Source organism: Columba livia, chromosome 3, assembly GCF_036013475.1.
Source record: "Columba livia isolate bColLiv1 breed racing homer chromosome 3, bColLiv1.pat.W.v2, whole genome shotgun sequence".
Taxonomy (NCBI): Eukaryota; Metazoa; Chordata; class Aves; order Columbiformes; family Columbidae; genus Columba; species Columba livia.
In genome coordinates, this window is record NC_088604.1 from 63,490,626 (window position 1) to 63,511,953 (window position 21,328).

Consider the following 21,328-nt stretch of genomic DNA (forward strand, 5'->3'; position numbering starts at 1 on the left):
GCTACTAAAATCTCCCGAGCAGGAAAAGGTCCTCAGTGCACAGTCACATCTGTAATGATGCGCGTTGAAAAGGGTAAATAATAAAAATAGTACACTGTAAGATTTTGCAAATAACACAAGAGCAGTGTCTGTGATTGCAGGAAGGTCTCTAAACCCAGGTACGACGTGCCTGCCTGCGTGACGCTGGAGCCACCAGGCCCTCACAGGAAGGTCTGTAAGCATGGAGCTCGCTGCTGCACCCCACCAGAAGCCCCTGCCTCTCGCTCTCGCAGCATGGTCCTGCTGGGAAAGTTCTCTGTAGCCAGGGTAGGAGCAGGGTGACCTCTCAGCAAAGGGAAGACGGAGAAGAAATAACGAAGGCAGTTCCCTGGGGGATGCTGAGCAGAAAAGACCCTTTGACCTGTCTAATGGCTGACATATGAGACTCGTGGACTGAATCAATTGCTCGGACAAAGGCAAAGGGTGCCTGAGCCATATGAGTGCTGGGAAGAGCGCAAAACCACCATGCCTGGGGAGCTGCACAGCGCTTGGCGTTGAGACGAGGGCACTTGGTTGCTTGGTGGGAAGCAGAGGCCAGTAACTGAATTTCACATGGACATGTTTCTGACTCAATGGGATTTCATTCAGACCTGGGGAGTGGTAGCTGCTAGAATGTTTTCATACAGTCTGAATGGGACTTTCATATTTGATAGCTATATAACATGGCACTAGATGCATTAAAAATAGAGGGTGAAGTCCTGTCTATCTTTGCCGTTGTACCAGTGGCTTCAGGGCAGGAAAGATTTTATTGAGGGCAGAATATAAAATTGTTTGCCTGTACAAAGTGGCGAAAACATTAAATATCCTTTTCAAGATGAATTGTATCACGAAAGTGTATTTGTAAAACAAACGCCAGAAAACGAAAACACAGGGCTTGATTTTGCTTTTGCCAAAGTCGGTGTGACTCCTGCTTCTGATCTGAGAGGCAGGAGTACCTTCCTCCTAAAGCGTTGAATCACACGGTCGTGAAAGTTGTTGTGAAAAACCTTTTGCCAGCAACCCAGACCTTAAGAAAGACGAATGGGGGTGTGGGGGAGGAGGTAAGGAGATTTGACTCATGGCTCTCCCGGTTCGGCTGCAGGGGTGCGATGCCTTGTGCAACCTCCCGCTTTTGCGGGGGACGGCCGGGGGAGGAGGGAGGTCACCCTCTTACACGAAACAGAAATGGTTGTGTCGGTTGCTGGGTTATTTTTAAACTTTTTTTTTATGTTTTCCGAGTTGGAAATGGGGGGAGCGAGGAACACGAAGACATCCCGGGGGAGGAGAAGCCCCCCGCGTCCCCTCCCTCCGTGTGTCTGCACCCCTCCCTCCGCCCCTGTGCAAACATGAAATTTAGACTCCAGCAGACCCCAAGCCCCCGTCACCGTCCCGGCGGGGCGTCCCCGCTCTGGCGGGGCGGTCGGAGGCGAAGGGCGGCTCTTCCTCTGCAAACTTTCCCTTTCCCCTCCCTCGCCGCCTCTTTCCCTCCTCTTCTCTCCTCCCCGTCCCTCTCGGCTTCCCGATGGCCATGTCTGAGAGGCCGGGGAGCAGCGGGGGAGCACCGCTGCCCGCCTGGTCCTTACCCGGTCCCCGTGGCCGTTCCCAAAGCGACATCTCCTCCTTCTCCTCCTTCCGGAGAACCTGCCTGCTGCGGTCCAACGTGGGCGGCTCAGGTAAGGGGGAGGGAGGGAGGGGAGAGTCCTTGCGTCCGAGGCCCCCGAGCCGAGATAAACTGGGGACTTTGGGAAAAGATCGTCCTCCACACCCTGTCTTGCCTTCCCAGACCTGGGACTGGCTTCTCGCGGTAGTCAAAGTGTTTTACCCTGTTTTACGGGGTGCTTGCTCTATGCCTTGAGATGCTGTTCACAAAGTTCCCAGCTTTTCAAACTCATATTTTCAGGTTTAAATGAACTCCAGTAAATGGACAAGATTGTGTCTGTCGAGTTCCTGGCTGTTCATACCCATGTTTTCAGGTTTAAATGAGTCCTGGTAAAGTCGTGGGAACCCACCCATTTGCAGAAGCATCTCTGACTGTGAGAGCAGAAAAGCCCCAGGAAGGCTTTAGGGTATATTACAGGGACATCAAAACTCCTCATCCTGCCACTTCACACATTACGCTTCAATTGTGTGTTAGAATTTAGCCTCGTGCACTTATATCTCCTTCAGGTTTTTCATTAGCAGGTGAGGAAAACAAAATGTGTGAGTCAGTATCCCACCATCCTCCTTCAGGAGGTCATCACTGCATGAACACACGGGATGATTGGGGGTGGAAGCTGGCCCTTTGGGACAGAGTAGGGTTCCCACAGAGTTCAGAGTAAGTTTGCTGTGTAAAATGAGAGGAAGTGAGAGTCCTAGTTTACAGTGCAGATATTTGAAAGTGTCCAAAGTAAAATAAATACAGACTCGGTGGGGTTATTTTCTACTCAAGCTGTTTCCTGAGGTCGAGTATTAAGGAAAATGAAATTCTGGTCTCCATACTGCTGAGTACATTTTGAAAATGTGTGCTCGCCCGTCTGCAAATCAATACTGCTCTATTGACTAAAACAGGACTGTAGGTGCATATGTCCCTGGTGATGGAAGGATTTCAGATGCACTTGTACACTGTACTGCACAGAGGTACCTGTGCACTACAACGCCATCAGGGAAGCTCCTGAGTGCCCTGAGGCACCTCTTCTGCTGCAGCACAAGTAGGACGGCGCAGCACATGGTCAGATCTGCAACGGACCGCAATATCCTCTTATGTTTGCTCCTCAGGGAGTGTTAAGATCAAGCAGACCATTTGCTTGGGGGAGTTCAAATATATGGCTATGCCTGCCTGATGAGGAGAAGGGGAGTGAAAAGTCGCTTAGTCAAATAGGGCCAAGTAGACTCAACTTGTGGAGCCAGAGGCTGCAAGCAAAAATAAGTCTATGTGCTGTTTTCTGCATATTTTTCTGCTCTACCTTTTCCCATGTCTACTTAAGGACATTTGGGAAAGGGAGGAGAGAGGAGGTTCCAATGTTTTGTCCAAATCAGAAAGGACTGCTTCTAGGTATAAGGTGTGTTTCAGCACTGCCTGAAAGAATCCTGCATGAACCTGTGACCTGATGTGTACACAAGATGTCTTAACTCGGATGCAGAGGGGTCACCACAGAGGCTGAAAATATTGAGACGATGTCTGTGTTAGACTATCTTGGTTGTTAGCTCAACTACAAGACTACTAAGAATGAGCTGGGTTCATTAAAAGAGACTGGCAAATCCATTGGAGATAAAATGGTGGCATTTTAAAAGATGTGTTGTTATTTGTAGTTTCTTACACAGAAAATTTAGGCCTCTCTGTTGCCCTACTTGATTTTTTTCATTTAATTTTGAGGATGTGCTTCCTGCCAGCAAGTGGCAAGCGTTGCTTTCTCTGGTTTTTATTTTTTCAACATCTTTTCTTTCATTCTGTATTTTCTCCATTGCTGCTTCCTGTATTTTTTCCAGGTGCTCATTGGGCACAACAAAAATACTTGCATGCTGCCACACAACTGTTGATTTCCTCTTTAAAAAGGCAAGTGTGCATTAAAGATGCAAAGCTGTTTAATTTTTAATGTGGTGGATAGATAATTGTTTTCATACTGAGATGCCATTAAAATAACTTGCATTTTCATTCCCCCACTAACCTCGAGAACAACCTTAATGGGGACAGAAATGTGAAGCACTTAGATAAATGACATGAGTCTTATTATTATTTTTCACTTCTGACTCTTTCTCTGGCTGTACCATTTGATTAAAGTAGGTCACTCATTTACATCCCATGTTACCTGTACTACAGCTGTTAATTTAGAAAAGAACAATTTGCATTTTAAATAACCTGCAAAATATTTGCTTACTGCCTGTTCCTGGAGTGATTAACTTGGAAGACACAAGTTGCAATTTCTGTTGCATATTTCTCTTCATTTTGTAGATCCCAAAGCCAGTTGTGCTGAGGAGATGATATTGTCTCCTCATACCCCATCAGGGATGGATTGGTACCGCTATAGACAGTTCGCACTGTCATGTGCTTTACCACCTCCTGATCCACCATTCTCAATGCAGGTTCTGTTAAGAGACAATTTTTGTAGACATTTCTAGCTAAGGGAAATATAATAGCTTTTCTAAAAGCAGCTTTGGCAGTGGCTCATAAAATGCATCTGCTTTTTTATTTCTTGTTTTTTTATTCTGTGTGTATCCCGACGGTAGAGTGAAGCTGGTCAGGTGGTCCCCACCTTTGCGCTGCCTGTGCTTTCTTACCACTACTCCTTCCTCTGCTATTACCCTATGCTGAAAGTAGCAACTTCCTGGTGTCACTTTGCAGCATCTCAGCCATGAGACGTATCAGCCATGGTCCAGTTTGTGAGGACAATATACTTTCAGTACTTTTTTTCTTCTTAAAGCTGGCCTTTTTTCTTAGGGTTAGTGGTAGAAGATTACTTAATTTCCCTCTCTAGGCTGTCACCTCATCCATTGTTGTACCAGGCCTTTACCTTCCAGCTTTACTGCTGGTAAATGCTGGGAGGAATAAGGTGATCCTCATCAAGAATAAGGGTGACATGACCTCGACTTTTGATTTAGACCTTGAAAAAGTGCAGTGAAGTCTGGAGCCTCTGTGGCAGGCATAGCCTGTGCCATCACTTCAGCATCACAGTACACCCTACCTGACAGCTGGCTGAGCATCTCCAGGAGATTGGTGAAGAAAAAAATATGCTCCTGAAATTTCAGAGAAGCACCAGAGCCACAGCAAGAATGCTACTTGAATTACATATCTTTAAGCAGCCTTCCATGTTTAGTGACTAGATTTAAACACACCTTAAAGGCGTATCAAGTTAGCCAAGTTTCTTGATTTGCCTGGCATAGATGGGGACTGAACTGCATTTTGAAATAAAGACCCTGGTAAAATGCTTTCCTAGAACTTCTCCAAAATCCAGATTTGGTGCCCACGGGGCTGAGCACAGCTCTCAGCATGAGCGATGAGCCCCAGGGTGCAGGGTGGAGGCAGAGGCTGCTGTTTCATATCAGCCGCCTTTGTGCTCTGGTTGCAACACAGTGCCAGCGGTTCTGTTTGTGACAGCCCTCAGACACCAACCTCAGCTACTGTGGTGCCGGTTCTTTATCTGCATGTCCACATAGAGAGTTTGCAGTTTGCTCTCTATTTAGTGTTGTGGTTTTTGCTATACAGCCTTGCATTTTGTTCCGAAGGTGGTGAGGTTTGTCGTGCAGTACATCTTGGTGAAAAGGGAACTTTACTGCTCAGACCAGAAGTCAAAAAAAACAGCCATTTCCCCACTTCTGGATTGACACCGTCGCATTGTTGCAGTTCCTCTTGAGGTCTTGCTCTTTAGCAAGAAGTAGAAGTTTCAGATAATTTGTTCCACTGCTAAAAAGCACACCTTTCAGGTAGGGGTGAGCTCCTCATGCATGTTTCCATTCCTTTCATGCCTGTTTCGGGCCTTCCTGATGACAGACAGAAAAAAAAAAAAAACAACACAACCAAAACCAAGCAAAAAAACAAACAAACCCACATAACCCTGCATGAGAATTCAGACAGCAATTAATCAATACCTCAGACTATACTCCAGATGGTGGGGTGCAGCAGACAGGGAAAGGCTGGACAAGAGTCCTACCAAAGTCTATGGAAATTGAATTTGGTGTTTGTGAAGAAGACATCAGATATGCTTTGGAAGGGCAGTTAGATAGATGATGTTTTTCAGTCATCAGCTGGGAGTAAGGGGGGAGCAGCCTCATGATGTAGAACACTCATAAATAAAGTATTTGGCTCTAGTACATTATATGAAAATATGAGAGTTACGGGGAAATGTGACTCCATCCTATCAAGCAGGACTTTTTTTTTTTTTTTTTTTTTTTTTGCAACATATATCAAGGTATAAACTTTGCAAGAAGCCCAAGGCAAAGTTTGGGGTACAGAACTGTAGTAGAAGTTAAGACAAATCATCATTGTTGAGGCTTTAGAAACTAAAGCCAACATGACTGCTTAATTTCCAAGAAGTAGTGCATCCTGTCCCTAAGTCCACATTGATATTTTCTCATTAATTTTAAAATCTGAGCTATCAAAAAGAGGTGGCAATCTTAACCACATGAAAGTTGACATATGGTTATGGACTTGAAGCATCTAATTCTTCATAATCTGGAAACACACTCAGACTATCATCCCATGATGTTAAATCTAATTCCAGTCATCCATACATATAACTTGTAGTTTCAGAAGCGTGCTGAGGAAAAAATTCAGGAATCATATAACATTTTGTGCTGCATGCATTGACAAAGTTTAAGTCTGTCTGAAAACTGGTTTTGTTTTTAAGATTAGGTGGACGTGCAGGGAAGAAGTGTGTGCCAGGATACCACTAGCTGCTTCTAATACGAGTTCATAAAATATTGCATAGGAAATAAGAATCTGCCTGTTTTATCCTGGACTAAAAGACATTATTGCACACCAACTCTTGCAGAATAACTGGGATATCATCTTGGTATTAACCCTGATTAAGTGTGAAGTGGGAAACACTGGGAATACAGGGAACACTATGATTTAGAAATACAAACCACGTATGCTATGTGTCATTTACGCATGACCCAGCTTGGACTGCAAACATCATTCGCAGTGTGTGATTTAATGTGTATTTTGTAGCAACTAATCGGTAGCTGACTGTGTGATCTGTTCAGCACTGTGTGTGTTTTATTTCTTAAGGCCTTTTGGTATTTAGCACTTCCTGCAGATGTGCGGCTTCTAGACAGTAACCATTTAATATCAGACCGCACGTCAAGTATGAAGCCTGAAGAAGTGATCTAAATAATAGTTGAAGAAGACTTTTTATTCTATCTCTTGTAATGTAAACAACTTGTTTGGAAAAAAAGCATTTTTTCTTGTTTTAAAACCTAAACGTTTAATCAGGCAAATCCCTTGTTAGCATAATAATTTCTTTCTTCCCCCCTCCCCCTGCCCCCTGATTCCTGCTCTTTTTGCTGTTATTTCCTGAAGAAGCAGGTACTATTTAATGTCAAAAGGCTGAGGATAGTTGGCAGGTTTTTTGAAGATACGTGAAGCCTTTATGTTTTTATTTCTTTTTGCTTTTTGAAGTCAGAATCTTTTCAGTGCAAGAAATTCTGTAAGATTTGAGTTTTTAATAACACCAGTATGAGTCTTGCTTTTCAACTTCTAGCAGTTCTCATTTAATTTGCTTTAGAATAAGGCAAATATATCTCAGTGGTAATTTTTTTTTCTCCCTAGCATTTTACCTAGCATGTTGCTATTTTGACAGATGCAGAAATTAGTTTCTTTCAGGTAAAAACCAGGTGGCACAGAAGGAAAAATATCTAGAAGAAAATAGAAAATCCTGGCTTCAGTGTTCCAAGTTCAATAACTTTTTACTGTATCTTTGAAACTGTCAGTCTTGAAACCCACCACAACAAGGGATGCTTTTGATTTTCATTTATCTGGAAAGTACTGAGATCTTCCTGAAGCACAGGCAGAGTTTGTGGGCAGTCAACATTTCGCTCGGTGCTGACCTCAGAAAACTTGTTCCCCGTCACGCAGTTTTGGTGCAGGATTGGACTTTTAATATGTTGTGCTGTATAAATTCTACAAGTGCCTTTAATATTGTTAGGATTTTTAAGTTTTGAACGGCTGAAGCAGTGAAATATTAGTGAATTGTATCAGTATCAAGTATGTAGTATAGTGGGCTCAGAAGTGTTGGCACTGCTTTAATATGGGGGTTGTCCCATGCGGGGACAGGAATTGGACTCAATGGTCCTGTGAGTCCCTTCCAACTCAGGACATTACAGAATCACAAAATCACAGAATGTTAGGAATTGGAAGGGACCTCAAAAGATCATCTAGTCCAATCCCCCTGCCGGAGCACGAACACTTAGATGAGGCTACACAGGAATGTGTCCAGGCGGGTTTTGAATGTCTCCAGAGAAGGAGACTCCACAACATCCCTGGGCAGCCTGTTCCAGTGCTCTGTTACCCTCACTGAGAAGAAATTTCTTCTCAAATTTAAGTGGAACCTCTTGTGTTCCAGTTTGAACCCATTACGTTCTATGATTCAAAGCCACGGCACTTTGCAAGTCTGCTGTGCTCTTGGGTAGAGGACTTTATAACAAAGTGGAGCTAAAAAGCAGCTTAAACCACTGCGTGCTTTGGTGGTAAGACACATTCTTACTCTCTTCTCTCTCATCTTTCTATATTTTTGGCACATTCTGGATTGCCCTTTCCGTTTCTCGTGTTGTTGTTAAAACCACTTGGCCACATTCAGAGAAATACAGGCTGAACAGCGGGGAGCTGGGAGGGAAATAGGAAAGAGGAAACATTCTACCAGAGGTGGCAACATGGCGACTCTTCACATGCTAAAATACTGTACGTAAATGGCTTATCTTAGAAATAATGGTCATGGTTTTTTTACTAAACACCTCATTTTCTAAAAAATCTGGCATTTATTAGTAATTTCTAATTAAACATGTATTTTTCATCTTGCCTTACTTTTTTTAATGTTTGCACAATTTACAGTATCAAGGAGAATAATTTGTTTGGGGAGAGTGGACTCCTATTAAAAGCAGTTACTTTTTCCTCCCCTTTAACTTCAGACATTACTTCAGTCTCACAAACAAATTGTGTTGGCTCCCACTTGGGGAATTTGGCCAGTTGCACAGTACCACACACTATTTCTGTTAGCTGGATGCATCAGTTTTGGCACCTTTACCCAAGTTGTTCCTATCCAAACCATACTGGAAATAAAAGGCACTCAGCTCTTTCTTCTTTTACCTTCTCCGCACTCTTTCATTCCTCTCCCCCTTACTAGCTTCTATTCTGTCTTCTCCACAGTTTCCAATAAATCTAATTCATATTGTGTCAATAGCCTACACATCACTTTTGAGGATGCTCTGTCTAGGTCTGGCTGTGTATGTGCCAAGTTCTGTCCTGCCCACTCAAGTCTGATGCACTCCAGTGCTTCCCATATGTTAGGGGCTCTTTGACCCCAGAGACTGAGATGTGAATAGACTCTAAATCTGCAAACATAAAGTTTATTTTCTGACTGTCACAGTGAGATAAAGGTCATAATTTGTACAAGCAGAGCAGAGATTCATTCAGTTTTAGGAATTCATTGGGAAGAGAAAAAAAGAACTAAAAATTAAAGAAAACAGGATTGCTGAATATTAGAAACGGAGGAGAAGTGCTTCAGAGCCTTTTTAAGATTAAACTTGGCACAGTGGTAATGATCAAGAAAAGGCTGAAGTCTGGCACAATCCGTACATTATTTAAAGTTGTTAACGTAGCTAACTTTTGTTAATACAAATGTATCCTGACAAAATATGAAAAATTCTTTTTTTTTTTTTTTTGTTATAAATAATCCTATTTCGGGCACGTTTCTGCATTTGCAGGAGAAATATCTGACAAAATTTGAAAATAGTAAATTGTGACTCCAAAAAAAAAATCGAAGTTTTTTAGAATTTTTCATCCTATGAAAAACTTTATATAGGAAGTTTTTTTTTCGTGTAGTTTGGGGAGCAGGAATAGGAACAAAGGCAGCAGAGAAATGCTAGAATATCCCTGGCAAAAAAATGTGGTATTTCTAGGAGACCCCATCCACCTATACAGGGCAAGTATAACCACTGCCACTTTACTTTGTCATGGCTAAATCATTGGATATTAAATTCTTTAAAGGTTCAGGTACCTTTTTGAAAGAATAAGGACATATAAGGAAGTATTTCATGGAACCAGGCATAAAAAGCATGCTGAGCAAAGCTCTCTCTCAAAAGCATGTGGTTTTGCTTTTGTGCTTTTGGGGGGAGGATCACAACTTTTAAGATATGTCGATGACTAATATACGAAGTGCTCAAGAAAATTACAGGCATCAAGTAGAATTGCTGTGGAGGTATTGTTTTGTATCAGCTACAAGCACAGTAAAGAAGGGGTTGTGGTGCATTTACAGTTGCATGTGCCCTAATTGCAAGCCTTCTCTGTGTTCAAACACAGGCAGCTATATTTAAACTCTGTGAGTGAACAGATAATTAGCAGTCATGTGCTTGCTGCTTTTTTATTTATTCCCCCTGTTGCCCAGTGTCTGGGCTGACATTTCATGTTAGTGGTTTAAACCACCAATGAAACTGTGAACTTTTTATCTGAAAATGATGAGTGCTACCAAAGTGTAGCGTGAAAAGGCAACTTCTACAAGTTTGGTGGTTTTTTTTTTTTCTGATTTTTTTTCTGATTAAAAGCAGTTTTAGCAAACTTGGAAGTGTTGGACTTGAAATAAGTCATTTCACTTACACAGCCCAAGCAAGAGTAATGTATCAGCGACCTGTGGACAACCCACGTCATTATATGAACTGCTCTCGCCCCAAGGATGATGCATGGCACGCTGCTTTTGTTCCCTCGGCTATGGGCACCTCTCTGTTTCTCTGAGTAGACTCTCAGCTCTGTACCCTTAGGAGCAAGCTGAGAGGGAGAGTTACAGTTTCCCAGGGGCATGGCGTTATTCTTCCAGCCTTTTGACTTTAGAGCCCTGAACATTAAAAAAAAAGTGGTGTCTTCCTGTTAGGCCTTGCTGTAAACAAAACTGGATGGCAATATTTCACACTGTGCTTATCTTAGTGAACAGCAAATAAAAAGAATACGCGACCCGCTACCCGCCAGCTATTTAAGTCTTTGGAAACATGACTGCTATGAATTTTGCCTTATTCTTTGGAGATTCAGATGAACAACTGATTTTGATCTGCAAGTAGCAAAAATAATTTTGGCAAAAGATTTCCAAAGAATCAATACAGTTATTTTCAGAACTTTCTGTTATTTATATAGTCAGCTTGGGATTTGTCTAATGGGATCTTCACAAGGTGGGCTAGTGAATGTATATATGATTTTGTAGGTGATTTTGGCTAACAAGCCAACAGTGCCCATTTCACACTGTGGTATGGATGTTTATCACTGAGCACATGGTACCTGAACATGTTTTACTGCAGCTTGTGCATTTAGTGGTGTATCAGAAGCAGCATCTGAAAGCTGCACCCTTGCAGTGCAGGATCTGCCAGACCTGGAGGGAAACAGCAGAGTGAATGTCTTTCTTTCAGCTATCGGGGCAAGAGTCCTTAGAGTGAGCTTGGGGCTTCAGCTGCACTGCCTGCCCTTTTTTGGCTTTGTGTCAAAGAGCTCTCCTGATCAACACCAGACCCTGGAAGGAAGTTCATCCTCTTGCAGCTTCCACAAGGACAAAAAAAGCCTTTCACTCGGTGCCTGCCATGGAGGCAGCACCTGGAGACGAGTAGCTCTGCAGATTTGCCCATCCTTGGGAGAGGGAAGGTGGCGCACTATCCCGAAATAGCAAGGTAGTTGCCTAATGGCAAGTTAGGTGTTACTTTGGAATCACTCAACTCAAGCTGCGTTAAGTAAAATGCAAACACAAGCACTTTTACAATGTCTAAAATAACACAGCCACCAGTCTTTTAGAAAGAGAAATGAGACATCACTGACAGAGCAAGTCCTGGCAAGGTGTCTGTAACCAGCCTACTGAATTCAGGAGGAAAAAGACCCATCAGACTTAGTTTTGGTGTCTGCAGTTTAAGTAAAGATTCTCTTTCCTTATTTGCTTATGAAGTTTGTAATTACATTGTCTGTTTGACATGGTGTTGCACTTTGGTGGAGTTGTTGTTATTTATCAAAATTAGAAATCATCTATTGCAAGCAATACACAAGCTGGTATCACATAAATTCCTGATGAATGAAAGTTACTCAGTGGAGCCCACACCTTTTGCAATTTTATTGCATTATCATGTAAATGCCATGGGGAAAAACGTATTTGTTCCATTAGCCCTAGGCCAAGATTGGAAAGGTGCTGCAAACACAGGAGGGAACATGAGTAAAGGAGGTTTTTTGGGAGTGAGATGTATTTGGCTGCAGAATAGTGTCTCAGGAGGCACAGTGAGAGCTTCCCTGCTGGAAGCATTTAAAGTCAGAGCTGGAAATGCACTAAAAAGTGAGAAGAAGCTGTTTTGCAGTGGCAATGAACAGGGTCTGTTGCAGTTGTGGTTTTTTTTATCGTTCTATGTTTAGTCCAAATCAGGAACGACAGTGGGGGACACAGGACTGAGCATGCAACCTTCATCAGACGCACTGGATTAAGGAGGTGAAGATGGAACTTGGTTTTTGACTGGATGGAAGAGGCACATCTATGTCCCCCCATCTGTGGCAGAGGGAAAGAAGAGGGAAGAGAAAGAAATGGGAAGGAATTCTCCCAAGTAGCTATGAAATAACTAACAATAAGTGAAATGAAAGGGCAAAAACAAAGGCAATTCTCCCTCAGCATTTTGAAAAGGAGTGGTACTGCACTCACTTTTACCCTAGGCTTAAGATAAACATGTACTTAGATGAATATTTAAAATATTTAGATGAATTCTAGGCACTGGGATCTTGACAGTGCAAAGTCTATTGAATAAACAAGTTTTGTCTGTCTTCTAAGCCCATTGCTATTTTTAAAGAAATACTGTCAGGGAGATTTTAATTCAGGCACTAATTAGTAAAGAGAATTCTAATACTTATTAGAACTCCATACTTCTGCTCCAGTTAATTTGTTTCAGTTATATATACACCATACAGGAAATAAATCCCAGAAAACTAAACTTCATGCATATCATGTATGAAGTAAATGAGATTTGATCCAAAATGTTCTTATACAAACATTGATTATCATAACAAAGGAGAGAAGGCCAAATAATCCAGAAAGAACTCTGTAAATCGCATATATGCATCAAACTCAGGATTAGATGCTTCAATTTATGCACTTTTATAAGAAGGACCTGAGTTTTAAAAATACATGCAAGTGATTTCTGATTTTAATCCTTTAAAATGTCAATAAAAGCTATCAAAATACGCACACTTTTCAGTACTCCTATTTTCCTTTTTTTTGAGTAGGACTCTAATCTTTTTGAAACAGAGTTGTTGCAAGAATGCCTTTCATGTTTTGAGGCAATTTGGGGTCACTGTGAAAGTGATTTGGCTAATGTAATAATTGTACCAAGGAGAAATCAGAAGCCAGGGTCAGTGGCATTTGGTAGGTGTAAATATCTGTGGGATTCGCTTAAGACTTCTTCAGTAAAGGCTGCTTTGGTTCAGGGAACTGGAATTCCTTGCTCGTCTTCTAATGGAATATCTTCCCTCTATCCTGCTCTGTGGGACATCATGTCCTGCAGTGGATTGCCCTGAGCCTGGGAATTTCTGCAACAGCACTGAACATCAGCTGAATCATGTGGATAGTGGGCATTGAAATACTCTGTCATAGCACCACAGGTCAGTTTTTAGTAGGGTTGCATGTTTTATATGTAAAATTGCAGTATGGGTTCTACTGTTGAGAATTCATGACATACAAAGAATAAGAGCGTATCAGGTATGTCTTGTCCATAGGTATTTATAGGTTCTTGGGTATAATTATGTGTGTATATATGAAAAAATAACTAACCACCTTCAGTTCAGTCCAGTTCATTTAAATGATGTTTTCCTAAACCACTGAAATACAAGCTTCGAGCTATCAGACTGATGGAGCCTTGCTTTCCCTGCTGGAAAGGACAGGTGCAAAGTCACAGGGAAGGAAGGAAGGAGCCAGTTGGTAGCTATGAGACATCTCCAAGAGAAAGGCTGAAGCCAGCCACACACGCCCTTGCTCTGAGCATGAAGCAGGTTTTGGTCACAGTGCTTTGAGATTGCCACAGAAGGAGAAAGGGCTGGACACCCTCTTCCCCCTTAGGTCTGTGCTGACATTTTTCTTCCCATTCCAGTGTATTTGGTGTAGTGTTAGTAGATAATATAGACATTTTGACCTCTCAGCAAATGCATTGCTTTTGAGAAAAGGGAGGAGACCCAGCACTGCCAGCAGGCCAAGCACTCTTCAGTGGGGCACACAGCTTGAGCTACGTCAGCATGATCCAGCGAAGCCATCGCTGTGGCTGCCACCCAGCTGAACTTCACCGTGAGCTGCTGGGCAGTCCTCTTCTTCTAAATGCAGCAGCACACTGTCATTGAAGTCTACTACAGTGTTTCTGGGCTTGTGATTTCATTGTGACTTTGCAGTGTTTAACGCTGTTTTGGTTTGGCTCTTATAGTCACATTCTCATGGTCTCATGGTTACTTTTTTTTTTCTCCAATGGCTGCTGGGCTTTTTTTGTGTTGAAAACTTCTGAAAACACGATCCTGCCATGCCCAGGCATTCAGAAAGTAGGAGAAAGAGGCAGAAAAATCCACTGTTATTTTTTTTAATTCTAAATGAAGTTATAATGTGCTTTCTATGTCATCCTCATGTTTCCGGAGGCTTGATTCATAATATTGGTACACTAGTGGCTACCAGTGCTGCTATTGACTTCAAAAGGCCTTGGCTCAGAGTGAAATACATGGCTGCAGCTTTTTTATCCCAGGAAAGCCTCTTCACAACACTTTACAAATATGAGGTGACCTACAGTTTAATATCACAATCCTCTGGAAGGCAAAAGTCCCTTTGGGACCAGACCAGGTTTTTTTTAGTTCCAGCCTCTTAAGAAAATCCTGATGTAAGCAGGCATGAGGTGCATTAGCAAGTTTTATGGATGCCCAGGCTCAATAACGATAAAAATAAATGTGAGATTGTTTTCCAAATGAAATTAAACAGGGAGCAAGTAGAAAGCATCTACAGCAATTTCATTGTAGGTAACATTATGTAGTGACTTCTGTGAAGCCCTATGAAGATACACTTGATGATGTGGGAGTCTCCAGGCAGCCTGGCTTCGTGTGAGAGGGTTTTCTCACGGGATGAGAGCTCTGCCTGTGCTCTGTTGTGCACAGAGTTACTCCAAACTCTTCTGCCTGTGAGTGGGAGTGAGGAGCTTGTCGGTTCTTCTTCTCTGACATGAGGGATATTATCTCCTTCCATTCAGCTAGTCCTTTGATTGTGGCATCAAAAGGAGGAAAAAAGTACAGACTCAGATAGCAAAGGAAAATGGAGAGAGTTTAAAATGTGAAAGATCCCCAACAGGAACAAAAGCCATTCCAATTTTTGACAGTTCTTTGATAATGCCACCATTACATCCACAAACAGAACAAATTATTTTTTTAATCCAGAAAAATCAGTTGATTCTGCTCTGTCTCTTCCATTTTATTTCTAGCAAACCACTTTGGGGTTCTGCTCCCTTCATTCCTGTTCTGTGGAAAATCTTTATTCTCCAAATCTTTTCCACTGCAATGCCCACCAAGTGTGAGAAAAGTGGGGGTGCTCTCCATCTACCATCAATTTCTGCAGGAGCCCATCATGGTGTCCAGCAGACCTGAGAGGCTGGACCCTTGGCAGTTCCAGCTCTGCCTTGCTCTAGAGACAAGAAAAATTGTCCATGGGTCAGGATTTTCCAACAGGTCCATGAAAGAGCCTAAAAACAGAAGCTACACAACAGAAAACAGCAAATGAGTAGTTTGGTGGTATTTAACAATTTGTTTGCATTATTGTAATTTCTTGAAGAGACTCTCACTCATGTGAGTAATCTTTTTTATTTTTGTTTTCCATGCAATGAATGTATAAGGTAACAGAGCTTTCTTTTTGCCTTTGTTCATGACATTTCCAGTGCTATAAGGCCCAAGAGCTTAGGTAGCCTTCTGCTATAGGAGGATGGAAATGGAAAAAAAAGTTGGAAAAGTCAAGCTTTTTGGCTTTTGTGAAGGTGCTTGGGTTTATCAGTACACAGTTGAAATGGGATGCTTTGCCTAGCTATAAAGTAGGATTAACTCCCTTGTTTTGTTAGCTGTTACTTCAGTTATTTTTGGTAGGACTTCAGAGCTTAAAATTACTGCAGCATCTGTATTTGTCAGCACTAAAACAGCTTTCCCTGAGCCCAACAATACTGCATTATATATACTGTATGCTCCCAACTGCTCCTGCTTTCTTTTGACCCATTTGCTGCATCTCCTGTTACCTACCACTTCCATACATTTGTTTAGGTGCCTTAACCTCCTCAGCTGGCTGCCAGGGGACCTCTGGGAGTAAAACGCAAAAGTCGATTGGGCTAGAGATTTTGTGCCTCAAGGAGATGCTGCCGTGTGAGGCTGATACGCTAGATGGGGTGGTTGTTACGCTGATCAGCAAAAATCTGTCTCTCCAGCACTGGATTTCTGCCTGGATCATCCACCTGCTCACAGCCGAGAGGATCTGAAATATAGGCCTGTTTATGTGAAGTGAGCAGCCCTCCTGCAGCAGGGCTGGTAGATTGCCCTGGCTGGTTTTGGCTGGATTCTGCTCCTTCCTGAATGAAGTCATGGCAGGGTCATAATTAGTTGCAGTGGCTTTAAATGCAAACTCATCTGTCTTTAAAATCACAAGGCTGGAGTGGGGATGGGATGGCATAACAGCATTTTAAATTTCCTGAAGGACCCCCCCCTTTTTTTTTTTAATCTATAAAATGTGTATTTGAACAACACAAAAATGTTATTATCAGCCATTACTCTTCCCTCAGCCAAGGTAATGCAGCAAGCTTGGCATTATCGGTTGTACTGGTGAAGCTGGATCTCCTTGTAGTATTGATTCTGCTGTACTTCGGTTGGGGCTTGTGGGTTTTGTATTGATCTGTCAAAGAAACTGCTGAGGAGGAGGTGGGCAAGATCTGTTGTCTGTGTCATTTGGGAACTAATAGAAGCCATTATTCTTTGACGGCAACCTGTTGCACACCTGGACATTGATTCATTATGAGAGAAGTCAGCTTTAATTAGAGCCAGGTTTTCCAGTATTTGTACAGAGTGCTCTGACCCCAGTCTGCAGCAAGTTCATAAAGGCAGACTCTCTGGCTGAGTTGTTCATTTGTTATGTAGTCTTCTGAAAAAGAAACCATTAAAATAATTTGGCTGAAATTTTTGTGTGTGCTGAACCTGAAATAGCCTTTTCTAAAACAAAACTCAATGTGATCTGTAAAATGTTTTCAGAAATACACATCTAGACCTTCATTGGCATTGTGCGCTGAAGGAGGTATTGCTTACTCTGATGTTTTCCTGGCCTCCTAGATATTTAGATTTGATGTATGCAGCTCTAAGGGCAGATGCAGAATCCCTTGACTGGTCTGAAATAGCCTGAAAGCAGGAATTCCTTCTCTCAGCCTGAAAACTCCAGCACTGGAATTGCTTTCCCCAGAACCCTGAAAGAGAAGCATAGCTCATTCTTTCGAACCTCAAAACAGTTTTATGTCAGGAAAAACTTTTGTTTTCCTTTTTTTCTTTCTTTATTCTTGAAGGAGGAGGGCCTGACTAGATTTTTGCTTTTAGACTGTATTTCATGAAAAACACCCCAGTAATGTTAAGTGGTTCGTCTACAATTCATAAGTATCAAAGATAACATCAGAACATTCATGAATGCTAGTGTGTATGCAACCAAATTTCTTTTCTATATGAAATAATAAAAATATAGACACTAGATACAACTAAAAATAACCTAAAAATGTTTTCCCATGCCATATCCTCCAAAGGAAACATGAAAAGAACTGTCCTACTAAATTATCAAAACATTTCTCAACTTTTTATTCAGCATTGCCTGAAATGCTAATGAAAAGTGACTCAGAGAAAAATTACTGTATCATTTTATAGAATGTAGTCCACATCCTGTAATATTGTAGTATTAAAGTAGTACAAACAAAACCAGAAGTCCAGGAAATTACAACTGTTAAGTTCTAGCCCCCTCCTACATTTGGGAGCAAAGCTTCCTCACCTCACAGCCACCACAAGAAATGCTTGGTGTGTTTCAGCCCCAGTGGCTCGAGAATATCCAGGACTGCTGCAGGCTTCCCAAAAGCCTTGGGGCAGGCTGTGTTGCTACAACAGGGTGGTGGAAGATCTTCCTGTCGAGGACTCTGGGGAAGGAGGCGTGATGTAGTTCCATCCAGGTCTTGAAATATGTAGTTGATATTATCCTTACGTCAGAATAAAAAGCATAGTTGTTTTTTTACCAGTTTAGATTTAGACACAACATTGACCTAAAGATGCAATAAATATGGTGGCCTTCTTCATGGCTTTTCATAGCCTTAGGACAACGTAGCATCTGAATACTTCCTTTTAGGTTAACTGTTTAGAATGCTTCCAAAGTGATTTAGTTCTTGATTTGGACATAAAAGCCTGTGGTAGATGTATAGCAGAGAATCTGCACATTCTGGCTAAGCGTATTAGAATGCTTGCCTATTATGCTTGACTTTTCTGTCATAAAATAGAAATGCGATCATTAAATATGCAGTAAGAGAGTCTCTTTGTGGACTGTTCTAGTTCAAGAATTGATGTAATTTGCTTAGTTATCTTTAAACGTCATCTTTTTCCAAGAGAAGCATGGCAAAATTAACATGAAGTAACTAAAAATGTTAAATTACTACAGTATTATAGGACTTGTATAACTCTGCAGAGAACACACAGGCAGCATGGCTGATTTCTCACATGGGCTGGCATTGACAGGATCTCTCCTTTAATTTATATGGACTCAGTGAAACATGTGGGACCAGCACAATCTTCTGTTTAGATCAGCTTCATCTCTGCCCTGTCATCTTGTAAGCTATATAACAGCAGCTTGAAAGCAGGTGCCTTCTTAACTGATGGTTATTTGTGCTCATCATAACCACTTCACTTACTTAATGTTGTTTCCTCCTCCTGTATTTGATGTGCCTCTTTACAGGTTCTTGTGCTTAGTTTGTAGGGTTCCACCATTCTCAAAAGCCCTCACTGAACCAAGGCAGCCCATTGGCCTGGATTGTCCACTCCACATGTGGGAGAAGCTCTTTCCTTTTGGTGTACCAACACAACCCTCTGTTTGGAGGTTCTTTCCCCAGAATTGGCTGTTGGGGGTAGAGGTGGGTTGGCTGGAGGGGATGAGTGAATGTACCATGCTGTCTCCTCTACCTCCATCCCTGAAAACCGAACAGGAAAATTAATTACGTGGATTTGCGTCATTGTTCCCATGCAGGACTTCCCAGAGCAAGCCATGGTCTCGCTGGTGGAGCTCCAGTAGAGTACCCTGCTGTATGGTGGACGAGCTGAGCTTGCTGCATGGGCCCAGGGCACCTACGGTGGGGGATGACTTTGGCTCTTTGGGAGGTTGTTTTGCAAATCAGTTATGCTTCACAGTGTCCTGGTCTCAGTGTGGTGTTTTATAACAAAAGGTGGAGACCAGTTTGACTAAAATTCATCCCAGGAAGGTTCCAGAATGAGTTATGTTGAATGAAGGGCAAGTACTTAGAAGACAATTAAGTCAATAACTAAATGAAAGAAAATGTGTGGTAAACACATTTTGTTTTCTACTTTGGGAGGGCTAAGTTGCCTAGTGAAGGAAAACATTAGATCTATCTTGATTTGATATATCTTGACATCAAAAAGGTTTTGAGACTGTTCCACAGGACTGTGTTGTAGACGTAAGCTAAGGAATCATGGCCTAGATGTAATCTGCATGAAGTGGGTGTACAGCAGTATGACAAATTGCCCTTAAAAATATTTATCAGTATTTTTCTGTCAGACTAAAAGGGCATCTCAAGCAGGATCTTGCAGGGGGCAGTCCTTGGCCAAGTTCTACTCACTACTTCAGTTTTGATTTGAATGTAGGATTACAGAATACCCTTGTGAAATTTGCAACTATTACCAAGCCAGGAAGGTTGCAAGCACTTGGGAGGACAGCATTGGGAGTCAAATGGTCTTCACAAATTCAAGGAAAGAAGTAATACAGCTTTTTATCAGTTGGCATACTTCTCCTTTGGTCTCATTTTCACATAACTATGGCACACAAAGAAAGCGTTATCAAAATCAAGATAAAATTACAAAACACTTGAAAGGTTAATCACTGTCAAGTAATTTATGTGCAATGCTAAGGTTTTGTAAGGATTTAAAATAAAGATATTTGAAAAAATGCTTTGGAGCAATGCTGAAGCTAACTCATAGAAATGTACCATATCAAGATTTCACCAAAATGCTTTGAGTTTGGGGGTTGTGAGACTTGAAGACTGGGGCCTAAAAAGGCAAGTAGAGAGCAGGTTTAGGAGGTTAAGATTGCATTTGATTGTACCATTTACCCCCACTGCTAAACTGAAAGCGAATTAGAGGAAGGGAATTATCAAAAGACAGTACACCTGTGCTTGAAAATCAAAATGGAAAATGGGGAATCAAAAAGGAAGCAATCTTCATTGTAATCCCGTTTTCCAGGCTGATCACAGTGACAGAAGAAAAATATATCAGCAGTGAAATAATTAGCTATTTCAAATTCATTACATTTTAATAATTCAAACACTATTAATAATGCAGGTAAAAAGAATATTTAAAATCTATTTTTTTCAGGGTCCTTCTATAGTATTCTCTTCCTCATTGAATCAAAGAAGATTATACTTCTCACCATCCAGCAATGTAAAGAGAAGGGCGACATAGCTCCAAAATACCTAACTGCCTTTTGTAACAGCTTTAAGGCATGATTTCATATTGCTCTCAAGAGGGCAGCTTTCCCTGCATTTCTAAATATTCTCTCTGGGCAAATTCAAGCAGTAAGTTCCTGATGAAATTTTGTTATTTTTAGAAATAAACTAAGCAGGATACACAGTTTCCCCTCCTACACCTTTGTTGATAAGGACCTGTGTTCCGAAGTTAATTACAGCATCCTAGATTGAACACCAAATAGGCAAGGCAACTGCAAGTTCCCTATTGTAAAGGGAAAATAAAAGGAACAATGCTGTAAAAATGTTGCTTTGGAGTTCTTTTTGCATCTGATTACCACCCCAGGAAAACAGTTCTGACTTTGCCACAAAAAGGATTAAACTGCCTTGCATGACACCCTGGGAATCGACGCCCAGGTGAAAGCCATGTTACAATAAACAGAGTATTTTGGGTAATAGCTAAGGAAGGAAAGAAATATCACAAACCAATTTTTCATGTGTATTTGGCCCCTTTTTGAACTTTTACACAATCTTATATGCTGTTTCACTCAGGAGAAGAAATTGATAATAGGAACAGGAATGTCTTTGATTGCTTCACCTACTTGTACACCAAGTTCTATTTCCCTGAAGACAGCAGGAGTCAAACAACAGGATATAATTTCATTGCCCATGGCTCAGTCTTTTTAGTTTCCGTTTTGTCCTTAGGTTTTCTTGGGATGTTTTTCCAGAGTTTCCCTGGCTTCATTGTTGCCTCCTCAGTCAAATTCTCTGATTTCTCTGCCATTCTTCCCCAGACACGCTTGCTTCTGAGCAAAGCATCCAAGCAACTTGCACTAGATTTATAACATGTTGCAGAGTTCATCATAATACACCCCGCAGCAGTGGAAGTTTTCATGTTGTATTAACAGTAGGTTGCCCTCTG

The 21,328-nt window shown here is 41.7% G+C and overlaps 1 protein-coding gene across 3 annotated transcripts in view; it reads left to right on the forward strand.

Moving 5' to 3' along the window:
- PHACTR2 (phosphatase and actin regulator 2) overlaps nt 1–21,328 on the forward strand; it is a 142,078-nt gene that overhangs the window by 2,309 nt on the left and 118,441 nt on the right. The window contains exon 1 of one of the 3 annotated variants that reach the window (XM_021294783.2): nt 1,284–1,691. The exons of 1 other annotated variant lie outside the window; for it this stretch is intronic. In XM_021294783.2, the coding sequence (XP_021150458.2) occupies nt 1,541–1,691 (151 nt within the window). In that variant the 5' untranslated portion in view covers nt 1,284–1,540. Of the gene's footprint in view, nt 1–1,283; nt 1,692–21,328 lie in introns of those variants that run through there. One more of the 3 variants, XM_005507722.4, reaches the window with a different exon arrangement.